Genomic DNA, 12,946 nt, shown 5'->3' with positions numbered 1-12,946 from the left:
ACGGTCTCGAACGATGCGAGCAGCGCTCGCTACTCGTCTGTTACGTCGACGGCCTCCTCTTTGCCGAAGCTGTCGAGGGCGTCGATCTCGGCAGTGGTTGATGATGGAGCGACTCGAGGGACGCTCGCTCGCCCTTCAAGGCAACAGCAATGCGCACCGATGCCTCCGCCGCCTCCCCCATGCCCTCCCGGTAGGGGCCATACAACGAGTCCCCGCAGAGGTAGGCGCTCCGCCTCGAACTCTGCCAACACGTGGAGGTGCGCTGCGTCCAGATCTTCCGGATAGCGGGCGCGAGCCATGGCGGCGATGCGCCTCCAGGTGCTTTCATGGTCGTCTATGGTTTGTAGGCTTAGGGATTGCCATAGCCGAGTCGGCGGCGTCCATTATAAAGCCTCCCGGCAGGGCGGGAAACAGCCACTGCGCACGTGAAACGGCGGCGGAGCGCGCCAACCGCTCGGCCTCGCTGGCGGCGGAACTCGATGATTGGTTAATCGCCATTAATAGGGCTTCACCGTCCCTAAAAAAATGCGTCGAGTAGCTGAAAACACCCGAGCGCAACCTCGGGCCTTTCCGATCATTTTTTCCACGTCCGCGGAGCAACGGAAGCAAACGACGTCGGCCCCTAAAATGGGGGCCGGGACCCAAAAAATTGGGGAAAATTTTAATTAACAATGATAGTACGTCTCTAACTGTGCGCATCAGATGGAGATGCTGTTGGGCACGCCGCGGCAGGTGACCCCCGGTGGCGAGCTTGGCGCCAGCAGCTCGTACGGCAGCACCCCGGCCCCGCACCGGTTCCTCCTCCCGTGGTCGCCGTTGCGCCCCTCGATGGTCTCCTCTGCTCGCCGCACGTCGGCCACGAACGCCAGGTGCGCCGCCACGGCCTCCTCGTCCCCCGTCCACGGCGCGGCGCCCTCGTCGCGCCCCTCGCCGAGGTACTCCTCGTCGGGCGAGTGCGTCGACAGCGTGTCCACCACCGCCATGAACTTGGTCGCCTCCAGCACCCCCGGCATCGCGTTCAGGAAGAACCGGTGCGGGTCCGCCAGGAACATGGCGTACTCCGCCGCGTCGCGCTCCGGCTCCGGCAGCAGACGCCGCATCAGCGGCGGCCGGTTCGGGACGTACCCGCCCAGCGGGTACTGCCCGAAGTTGAGCGCCGCGTGCTGCGCCGACGCCAGCCAGACGAGCGTGGTCAGGATGCCCACCAGGTCGCGCGGCGTCGACAGCGGCGGCCACCATGGCGCGTCCCGGAGGTCTGCGTGCCCGACGTGGATCGACTCCTGGTACCACTCTTGGAGCTCGTCGTCGTTTTGGACCGTGCCGGCGTCCGGGTAGTAGAGCTGCACGTACGACTCCACCCAGCTGCCAATGGCAGACCACAGCAGAAGCCCGTCGTTTGCGTAAGGGTAATCCTCGATGAGAAGCCTGATGCCATGAGGCTGGGTCGCGTCCTCCACAGCCACTCCCCTGAGAAGAGTGTCAAAACAAGAGGATGTCAGTCATCATGCTGAACTTGCAGTACAAATCTTTCTCAACTGCAATGTCTGCCAGTGATTGCGTGCCTTCGGAGGAGGTCGGCAGGGAGGCCCTCGAGGTCGAAGCGCCAGTGGCTGCGGTAGTAGGCGGAGGTGATCTCGCCAGAGACAGGGCCAGGGGTGAAGCAGGACTCAATCACCCCTTCAGCGTTGATCAGGCTCTGCCTTGCAAGCGCGTTGATCTCCAACGTGTACCTCATGTGAGGATGTAGAAGCTTGAAGATGGGGTGCATTGCGCTCATACGCCGGTGTGCCGCCAGGATGAATGGCTCCATTATAGCATGCGTCCTCAACCTGAAAGAGTTTGTCAGCGCGTACATGGTGAGTACTTCCTGAATCATATTGTTCCTCCACTTGTAGACAGTTGACGCAGCAATGCAGTGGCATTACTCAAATCAAATGCATGTTCAGCCTTGACAGTTGATTCTGCAATTGTGCGCAAAGTATGGAATAAAAGATCATACCAGTGATTGACAAGCTGATGAACACCAGCGTCATTGGAGCTAACATGAGCCTTGCCAAGCATCCAGATCCAGTTGGATGTAGCATCACAGGGAGGAGTAAGGACCTTGCTTGGCTCAGGCTCCCCTGACTGGCTTGGAGGAAGACAAAGCTCAATAGCGATTGGCTTCAACGTGCCAGCTTGAGTGAGGAAGAAGATTGTCCGGGTTGCATATGCTTTCCGCCCCTGGATTGCGTTGATCCGGTCCAAGAATGGCATATACACATCATGGTGGTCTATAATGAAAAGCTTCTCCTTGTCCATAGCCTTTGTTCATGAGGTGTGATCAGAATCAGCAGAAGATGACCATCGGTGCATAACTGAGCATAGATTAAGACTGTAGTATGAAGCTACCTCTTGTACTGTCAGTCCATTGAGATGGCCAGCAATGTGCCGTTCGGTTATTGAAGATTCTGGTGGACCATAGATAGCGGGGTCCAGCTTGCTCACTGGTGGGAATACCTATTTCCATGTAAGTGCCCCAGTTAAGTATTTATGTAATAAAAACAGGTATGATTAGTTATATTGGTCAACCTAGAAATACATTTGTATTGCTGATTTCACTAAGGATTGTGTATTTTGTACATTACCGTGAGTCTCTCGATACTAACTGGGTTTATTCCTGCAATAGCCTGCCGCCCAAACTCATCATCACGGAGCCATGCAAACTTGTCCTCTGCAGAACGGGGCTCACAGGATTAAAGGGACAACTCTGATGGATCTTGGAGCTGAACAAAACATTTGGTGATGCCACACGAACGCAAGGAAAATTTGATGAACTTCACTTACTGGAAAGGATGCTAGGTGTGTCATAACGAAGCATCCCTTCGCTTGACTCCTGAATCTTTTGAACAAGTGGTATTTTCTGGAACAGATGCTCCTGGAGGCCCAGCTTCAGCCTGAGACCCTCCTTGTAGAGGTTGTCAACGTGGTGGAAGCCTTGGAAGTTGTGGGTATCAGCTGAGACTGTTGCAATCAGCGACGGGATTAAGGTGTGCAGTACTGCTCGTAGCCTGCCTGATATGAAGGCCCCCTGTTTCAGCTCCTCAAATGTCTCATCACGAGGTACATATATTCGATGTGGTTTCTCCACTCTGCTCTCCGATAGCATGTCTGCACCCCAAGTAGGCACATTGTTAATTCTGTATGTCATGAAATGTCAAATTGTTCTATCTGAAAAGAAAATCATCACGACCACTTTGTAGTAAATTTTATGATTACTGGTCTTTGGAGTCACAATTGAGAATGTTATACATTCCAAAAGAATTAAGAAATGTAATGTACCGACACTACAGACAAACTAACAATTATTGGCGATGATATCAAATAACACTACCAATTAATTTGAATTTTAGGTAGCATGTGCATGGACATTTCATGGCAGTTACTAAGACTTGACTGTACACATTTACAAACTGAGAAGTCAATTTCACGCACTCCAGTGCTTACTTGTAGAGTTTGCAGTCACCTTACTATAAGAAAACGTGGCATGACTAAACAATGTAACACAAATGTGCTACTGGACATATGGTCATGTACTTCCTACCTAACTAAAATGTTCAGTACTTGTCAAGCCTCATGACTCAGAAGAAATTGTCGTGATCCTGGTATGAATCTGTTGAACTATCCTTTTCTGATTCAATTTGGCAGCTCTTGGTTCTTTTTTCATATAGCGCGTGGAATAGATTTTGCAGACGTATGAGAAGATCCAACTTTCAGGTCTTGTGTAAAGCCATATGTGTTTTTTTTTTGTCAAGTTAGGACCAAGGTTTAAAATAGCGTGCTAAATAAATTAGCGGCAGCCTCCTTCAAACGATATGGACGCTATATCGTGGTATATTTTAAATAGCATTTTCAAAATAATACTAAATATAGCCTGAAAATAAATAATTTTACTAGAACGAATAGATATATATAGTCCAAAAGTGACTGAATCATACATACATAACCACATATAAAAATAGATCTCAAGTATTTTAGAAGGCTAACATCAACATTTCACAAGGCAACCACATAGTATAAATTATTTATTAAAAAATATTAGCATTAGCGATAGTATCTTCTGATTTAGAAGTGGAACCAACAGATTGTAGTTCATCACCACGAAAAAGTGAAAGCAACTTGCCTGAAAAAAATAGCGCGCTAACGCTATGAAGTTTTAGGGCGATATAGCATGCTGTTTCGCAAATAGCGCCACGGCGAGCAAAATTACTAAGCGTGGACCCTCTAGATATGCTATAGCGCGCTATTAGCGGAGAAATAGCTTGTTATTTTAAACCTTGGTTAGGACCCCATCATGGCATCAAACCCAGTGGCGAAGAACTATTTCTGAAAATGACATGGCCTTTGTTTAAATAGAATTGGACAAGCACTGGTAAACATAGTTGGACAATAACATGCACTCCTCTGACTTTGGCCAAATTCTGTTTCCCATTGTTTGCTACAAATTTTTAATAGAAAAAAGAACTTACTAGTATCAGTTGGTGGGCGACCAGTCCGACATCGTCGTGGGTGAGGGATTTTCTGCCCTCCAAGGATTGGCCTGATGAACTCTTTCCCCCGGTCTGGATTTCCCAAATCATCGTACATTGCATAATCATATATTCGGTCAGAGATCTTCCGAACCCCTGTACCATCTCCTCTTAGGTCTTTCAGCTCCTTCTCCCTTATTGCTCTAAGCCCGGGGGGTGTTTGAGATGGTAAATATGGCTGCATGAGATCATCCATATATACATTATTGCAAATCTGGTACTATAAACTCCCGGTGATTGAGCTGAACATTAGGAAATCACTGTACTCATAAGAAAAATTAGGACCAAACCATTTTAAGTTTAAACACAGCATAACGGTTTTGTCAATAAATAAAAGGCAGCATATGGAGACCAGAACTTGAGTTAGACTTACACATTGCCTTTTGAATGGTTATTGACTAATTTTAAACTGTAAAAAATCAACAAAGCTATATATGACTTTTTTTTAGGAGGAAACGTATAACCACATTGATGCCCACTAGGTTCAAAGTAGTGGGATAGTGCTAAGAGATTGTTCTCGTACAGGCCATAGATATGCTCTACTTCGGCCTAGCCAAACGCCAGGCATGCCAACAGCTCCTTGACAATGGCATGTCTTAATCAGAATCCATGTCATGCCTTTAAACTGGCCTCCTCGTCCTGCAGTTAATGACCTCCTCTTTTTTTCCAGACCATATCTAATGGCCTCCTCTCTCCCTCTATCGACATCACAGACAAGGATGCACGACCAACTTTAGCAGCCAAAAATATCGATTAATCAAGGCATGATTGCTACTATGTGCACCAGGTCAAGACGATAACTCAATGCTACCAAGGTTTCAGAAGTCCATGCCTACCTGAACCTGAACTGAGAGGAAGAATGAAGAATGGTAACTACCTACCTTGTTGCTGAAGAAGACCCTCTTGTCCCGAAGCTCCCCGGTGGTCTGGACCCAGGAGTTGCAGGCGAAGTAGACGGTGCCGCACGGCAGCCCGCTCTCGATGACGATGCTCTCGAGGAAGAACTCCCGGTGGTGTCGGTTGGCGACGAGGACGGCGCCCGGGCTCGCCGAAGTCGGCGTCCACCGTGAACTCCGCGGTGTACACGACGTGCTCCCCCTTGGTGCCCTGCTTCTGGCACCAGTCCTTGATCGACGCCCGGCCGCTCTCCACCGGCTTCTCCGTCCCTGCCAATCATGGTGCATCGTCATCAGCCATCACGTGGCAGCGGCTCCATACACGTGGAGGAAAAGTTTAGGAGTGGAAGAAAAGTCAAAATCTGGCACTGCATAAGCTTTCACTGGAATAATTAGATGGAAAGATGAGCATGCTGATTGCAGTACTGCAAAGTGATTCTGATTGATTCATTTCAGCTTTCCAAATGTTCGGCAGTGATTTCTTCATTCTCCAACCTTCAAATCTTTTGGATTTGCTGTCTTGTGAAGATGTCGGCAGCAAAGGAAATAAGAAAACATGTTGGAAGTAGGTCCAAATTTTGTTCACTTCGTTGTTTATGATGGGAAGAATGGTTCTTTGAAAATGTAGTGGGAATATCCTAGTGCAAACACCCATACATGCCCATATCATTGACAACACTATTGGAGATTCGATGATCGTCTGCACCATGTAGTTATTTAGCATCTCCTGGTCCTGGGCTCCTGACTGAGTGGCTGCACCTACCACCGGGACGCAACAACTTTTGCATATCTACTATAGCTCCAAATAACTTGATCAAGGATCAAAACAAATCTAATGTATTGCGCGAACTGCTATGATTGAACAACTCGATTGAGGAAGTCAACTCGGCAAAAGCTAGCACCAGTCCAAGGAATGAATGGGAGGAGAAAGAAGGAGAGGGAGGGTCGCTGCTTACTGGGATGGATCTTGGTGCTGATGAGCTCGAGCACGACGCCCCGGCCGACCATGTCCCAGAGCGCGTCGAGGTGGCCGGCCACCGCCTCCTTGAGGTCCTCCTTGTGCTTCCGCCGCACCGTCAGCGCCGCCCTCACCGCCACCTTCCCCGGAGGCGGCGGCCTCCCCGCGGCGGCGCCCTTCCCGGCGGCCGACGCCAGCCTCGGCAGCTCCTCACTCACGGCTGCCACCACCGTCACGCCGCGGCCAGCCGGCTTCTTCTTCCTCCCCGGCCGCCCCTGTTCTTTTTGCTCTAGCGGCAAGAAGCAGAGCTCATTCCGGCTCCGGCCGGGCTGCAGCCTGGTGGTCGCCGGCCGCGCTAGGCCGGTGAACTCCCTGCAGGAGGCGGCCATGCTGACCAGCTTCGCTTCGGATCTTTGATGTTCCTGGCTGACTTTGTTTAGGTAGGAGGAGGTAGTGAGAGGAGGTGACAAAGGCGAAGTATAGCTAGCCTCGTTGCGTTGGAGTTGTACGGCCGAGTCGAGTCATGGCGAAGAGTCGTGTGTGCCTTTTGTCTCGTGCCTGTTCGTTTTTTATATTTGCAGTCAAGCGTGAACGGAGATATGGAATGGACGCTACCAAGTTCTTCCAAGTTTGTTTTTGACCGGACGAGAGAGACGACCACGAGACGAGTGCAGCGTTTCTTGGGCTCTGAATGTCTGAGTCCTTGCTTGTGCTGATGACAGGCGTTTCCAAAGCAGAATAGTCACGTACTTGCACCGACAACGAACGGTTTGCACCACGGAAGAAGAGACTTCTTTTCAACTTAAGATCAGTTTTGGTCCTTAGATTTGGTGCTTCTAACAAAGGACAATTTGGCTAAGCGTAAGTGGAATGGATGTTAAAAGTCTTGTTTTTTGTGACTCTAATGAAACCATTCAGCATTTGTTTCTTACATGTCCTTTTGCTAAAATAGTATGGCGCATGGTCTATTTTGCATATAACATACCTCCCCCGTCTAATATTACTAATATGTTTGACAACTGGTTAAATGGGGTGCGGAAGGACATAAAGCCATAATTCGTATTGGAGTTTCAGCTATGTGTTGGTCTATTTGGAGATGTCGAAATGATATTGTTTTTAACAAATGATATTATTATTAACAAACAGAAGGGAATTAATTTTTTGCAGGTTATTCGCCGAGCTACGCACTTTATCCAACTATGGGCCTTTCTCCTTCCGGAGGATCAGCGGAAGGATATGGTTACTGGATGCAACCGGCTGCTGATGGTTGCACACGACTTCTATTTCCAGACTATTGGGTGGCAGCACATTAACATGATACACAATGGATAGCTTGTTTATGTGCCTAGCCTTTCTTTGGTTGATTCATGTATCGACTTTATCTGATCCGTGACTGTAAACTTAAAATATACTCTTTACTTTTTATAAATAAATTAGCCGTGTGTATCTATTGATGCAGAGGCTGGGACCATGCTCCCATATCGAAAAAAAAAAGTTTTGGTTCTTCTTAAAACTTTTAAGCTTTTATAGTCCTTTTTTATCGCGCCATGCTGGATGGCTTAACTAAAGTACACGACATGTCAGTTTGGGCTGGCTAGAAATGACTTAGCCATTTTTCGTCCCAAAATAGGTAGATCACGCCATTTAAGCTGACTAGTTTGTAAAAAGCTTGAACCCATTGAAAATATTTTTGGACCATCTGGATACGAAAATAGGTAGGTCATGTCATTTGGTATGGCTAGATTCAAATAACTTAGTTATTTTTAGTACATATTTTGAGCAAATTTATCAACCAAAGTGACACAACCTTCATTTCAGTTAAGCCATCATGCATGGCATGACCAAGAAAGACCATAGAAATAAAATTTAAAAGGGAACAAAAAAATCTGAATTTTTAAAATGAGTCATTTAGGATAAAGAACTCCAAAGAATATGGGAACCTCCATAAAGGACGTTCGCTTTGGGAAAATACCATCCTGGGTACGTGTGCACCCGTTTTCTTTAATATTGAAAAAATGCTATTTGAAAATCTCAACAAATTTGAAACAATTTTTTTCGTGTACATATTATGGTGATACTTACTTGTGTAAGTTTTCACGGAAAAATACAATTATATTTGACCTACACAAAAATGATTATAATATCTAAATGACACTATAATAATTGGTTGCGTACTGTTCGCGTAAATATAGAAATTTCCATTTTTATATGTAGGTTACACATGGTTGTTTTCTATGATAAAATCTGCACAAGTAAGTGTCAACATAATATAGACAGGCATGTATTTTTTTAAAAAAAATCTGAAACTTTCAAATAGTATTTTTAAAAAAAAAAAATTCATACTGAGGTACACGTGCACCAGGGTTCATATCGTCTCCGTTCGCTTTGAGCTAATAATAGAAGGGAACATGTATTGGATCACACGTGCTGGTATTTCGAAGTAGCTTGTTCTAACCTGCTTTAACAGTTTGTTTTAACGACTTTGCAGTTTTGCATATTCAAGGAAATTTCTGAACTTCATGGTAACCTACCAGGCTACTACTTGTCTGCAGAGAACGGTCCTTGGACCATGTGGCATGTGCTCGTGACCATGACCATTAGACTTGATTTTCTTGCCTAGTGTTCGTTCAGCTCCAACCCAAGTTTCAGAAGTCTTCGGGAAGAAATTTCGAGTGTATCACAGAGAACCATCTCGGCACGTTTTGTTTCCCTTTGGGCTTCTATTTGTTAACTTACGCAAAGGCGAGATTAGATTTGGCAGGAGTCAGTGCAACCCTTATCAGTCCTGATACAGGACTGATAAGGTTCTTCGAGGCATTGGCAAGGATCTAAGCAGTCTTAAAATGCTTCACCTTGCCAGGATGATCACATCGACTAATCCCCAGTAACTTTCATTTTGGAAACTAAATCATCTAAATTCTCTGCTGCAGATATTGTTTCTCGCTTTAATATGCATGACATTATTGTAGTACCGCCAAGAAGAAGATTAGGAGGACTCTGGCTTTTGTGGACTGACGAGATAGATATATCTATTTAGATGACCTCCTTTAATCTAATCGTAGCCCTAGCAAAGGACAAATTCTCTAATGTGTCCTTTGGCTTAGTATGTGTGTATGATGATCCTTATCATAACTATACCAGTACTATTTGGAATCAGGTTGCAGATTTTGCCAATGTAAATAGCAACCTTTCCATCGTTTGTTTAGGTGATATGAATGACATTATGTATGAAAATGAAAAAAAAAAACAATGCTAATGTCAATGTCCATCGTATGTCATTATTCAGAGACCTTATAAAGCAGTCTGGTTTGTTTGATCTTGGTTATAATGGTCCTGCTTACACTTGGACAAATAGGCGTTTTTCTTCAACTCCTTTATTTCAACGCCTAGACAGTTGCTTAGCAATTAATCAGTGGTGCATCAATTACCCTACTACTAAAGTCTTCAACATGCCACTAATCTACATTTTTAGTGATCTTGCTCCTATTTTGCTTTCAACAAATGGAAAAGCCATTAAAATCAAACCTCATTTCAATTTTGAAATTTGGTGGCTCAAAGAAGATGATTTTCAAACTCTTGCAAAAAATTCCTGGCAGCAATCCATAGCGAAGCCTTATCACTGCAGAACTAATCATTTGGCTAACTCTTTGAAAGTTTGGTGCAAAAAGAAGAAACCTTTACAGGAGGAATTAAAGGAGCTGGAAGGAGAAATTTTAAAGCTACAATGTGCTCCACCAAGTCAACAAGATCTTCCAAAGGAACAACAACTAGTCACCAGGTATGATCAAACAACTACTAAACTAAATGACTTCTATGTGCAGAGAGCAAAGAAAAGTTGGGCCAAGGATGGTGATAGAAACACTACTTTCTTTCATAGAGCAGTAGCAAGAAGAAGAAGAAGAAATTCAATCATGTCCATTCGAGATGAGCAGAATGTAACTCATTTTATGCCTCACCAAATAGCAAACACTTTTGTGCTCTATTTCAGATCCATTTTTGCATCTCAAACAACTCAACAAGTTGGCCAAAGAATCCCCACATCTCCTCCCCAAAGCAATGACTTCACATACTCAATTCCAACAAAGAAAGAAATTTGGGAAACTCTTAAAGGTATGAAAAGGAATGCTTCACCTGGTCCTGATGGTTTCAGTGTAGAATTTTATTTAGCCACTTGGGATTGGATAGGAGATGATGTGTATGCTATAATCCAAAAAAAATCCACACTAGTGCTCTTCCTCCTCAATCAAATAAAACTCATATTGCTCTTATTCCAAAAAAGCTTATCTCTCATCAGATTATAGACCTATTAGCCTTTGCAATGTTATTTATAAAATCATCACAAAATGTTTAGCAAAAAGGCTAAAACATCATGTGCCAGATCATATTCACCCATCTCAACAAGCTTTCATTGAAGGAAGAAGAATTAATGACAACATTATAATAGCCCAGGAAATCACTCACTCCTTTCAACTTTCTTCATGGAGTCAAAAGGCTTTCATGTTAAAAATAGACCTAGCCAAAGCTTTTGATAGGTTGGAATGGAACTTCATTCTGTTGGCTCTTGCTCGTAAAGGGTTGCATGGTCATTTCATCAAAATCATTCACACTTGCATTTCGACCCCTTCTTTCTCTGTTATTATCAAGGGGCAGTCTTATGAAAATTTCACCAGCTCAAGAGGAGTCAGACAAGGTTGTCCCATATCTCCTTATCTGTTTGTGTTAGCTATAAATGAATTATCCATTCAAATCCAACATAGTCTTGCTCAAACAAATTTAAATGGTATAACCCTTGGGCCAAACTGTCCTCCCATTCACTCTCTCTTATTTTCTGATGACTTATTAATTTGTGGCAATGCAACAGAGCAGGAAGGTCTTGCAATCAAACACATTCTCCAAAATTTCTGTGAACAATCAGGACAAATTCCAAATTGGGCAAAATCAGGTATTATCTTTAGCAAAGCAGTGGTTACTCAGACTCAGTTAAAAATTATTTTCCCTGCCCCTGGTATTAATGAAAGCTTTATACACTTAGGGCACCCTTTGATTATTCCAGCAAAAAACAGATCTGAGGCTTACAATTTTGTTCTAGCTAAATTCAAATCAAAACTTTCGACTTACAAAGCAAAATCTCTCTCTCATGCTGCAAGGCTAGAACTAATTAAAGCTGTTTTTTCTTCTATCCCTGTTTAGTATAGGTCCAATATCATTTCTCCAAGAAATTTCATGCTAAACTTACTGCCATTGTTAGGAATTTTTGGTGGACTGGCATCAATGCTGACCCTGATCATAAACCCTTATGCCTAGCTGCTTGGAAAAACATTCGTGATCCTATTAAAGATGGTGGCCTAGGAATCAGAAACCTTAATGTTGCCAACCATGCTCTCATTCTCACATCTATTTGGAGAATAGCAAAAAACTCCCAGAGCCAAATTTATAAAATTCTCAAATCCAAATATTTCAATGACTCATCTATTTGGAGAGCTAAATCAAACATCCCAAAATCAGCATATTGGACTTCAGTCATAAAAACTCTCCCTCTCCTACAACAAAATTCTTTCTATCAAATCTCCCAAGGTAATATTTCTATTTGGAGCACTCCTTGGTGTAAATCTTGGGAAAATATTTATGATGATCTCATTATCCAAGACCCTCACTTCATTTATCCAACCAAAGTTCAGGACCTTTGGATCCCTCACACAAAGAACTGGAATGTTCAGCTTATAGACTCTCTTTTTCGAAGACCTACTGCAGATGCTATCAAAGAGGTCAAAATTATCCCCAATGATGAACCTGACATTCTCTGCTGGAAACTTACCCCAAATATGGCAAATGTAACACAAAATCTGCTTATAAAACCTGTCTGCAGGTCCTTTTTGATGTAGGTTCTCCCAAGCCAGTACCACCTGATGACACAACGCTTAAACTACTAAACAAAGTATGGGAGAACAAGGAGTTGTTACCAAGAATCAAAACATTTGCTTGGAGAATCATGAGACGATCCATTCCCACAGGAGAAAGAGCATCAAGGTACTCAAGGCATATTTCTAATATTTGCTGCAGATGTGGTCTTCAGGAAAATGATATTCACTTGTTCTTTACATGCACCTTTGCTAGAGCTGCTTGGTTTCAATCACCTTGGTATCTTAGGATGGACTTAATTACTCAAAATTCTCAGAATATCCATACCACTGTCTTACAGCTCTTAGCTTTAAATCACCCTCATGTTAACATTCAAAATATCTTTACTTTCCTCCGGTGTCTTTGGAAAATGAGAAATGAAAAATTGTTCAATAATCTAGATGGATAACCTAGTCAAGTAATCATAAGAGCAAATGCTTTGCTTAACAGCTTACAAATTCATAATGCACCTGCTATACCTGACAAAAGACATGAAACTCCTCTGGAACTGTTATACTCTGTCCCAAGAATCTTTGTTGATCCAGCCTGGAAAAAGCGACCAAATCATCCGCTAAAGCAGGAGTTGGAATTCACATCACCTGGGAACAGGGCCAACACATAACTGA

At 44.2% G+C, this 12,946-nt stretch overlaps 1 protein-coding gene across 1 annotated transcript; it reads right to left on the bottom strand.

Annotated features, from left to right (window-relative positions):
- Nucleotides 1-607: 607 nt before the first annotated feature.
- LOC124701594 (probable lipoxygenase 6) lies at nt 608-6,967 on the bottom strand. Its single transcript, XM_047233682.1, is given in 10 exon segments — nt 608-1,467; nt 1,563-1,829; nt 2,000-2,304; nt 2,392-2,499; nt 2,628-2,713; nt 2,827-3,150; nt 4,509-4,746; nt 5,450-5,611; nt 5,613-5,734; nt 6,421-6,967. Coding segments are annotated over 10 exon segments (2,772 nt in total). The 5' UTR covers nt 6,812-6,967; the 3' UTR covers nt 608-698.
- Between the last annotated feature and the right edge of the window lie 5,979 nt (nt 6,968-12,946).

Source organism: Lolium rigidum, chromosome 3 (assembly GCF_022539505.1).
Source record: "Lolium rigidum isolate FL_2022 chromosome 3, APGP_CSIRO_Lrig_0.1, whole genome shotgun sequence".
Taxonomy (NCBI): domain Eukaryota; kingdom Viridiplantae; phylum Streptophyta; class Magnoliopsida; order Poales; family Poaceae; genus Lolium; species Lolium rigidum.
The sequence above is the reverse complement of the archived record's forward strand: the minus strand, read 5'-3'. Positions and strand labels throughout refer to the sequence as shown.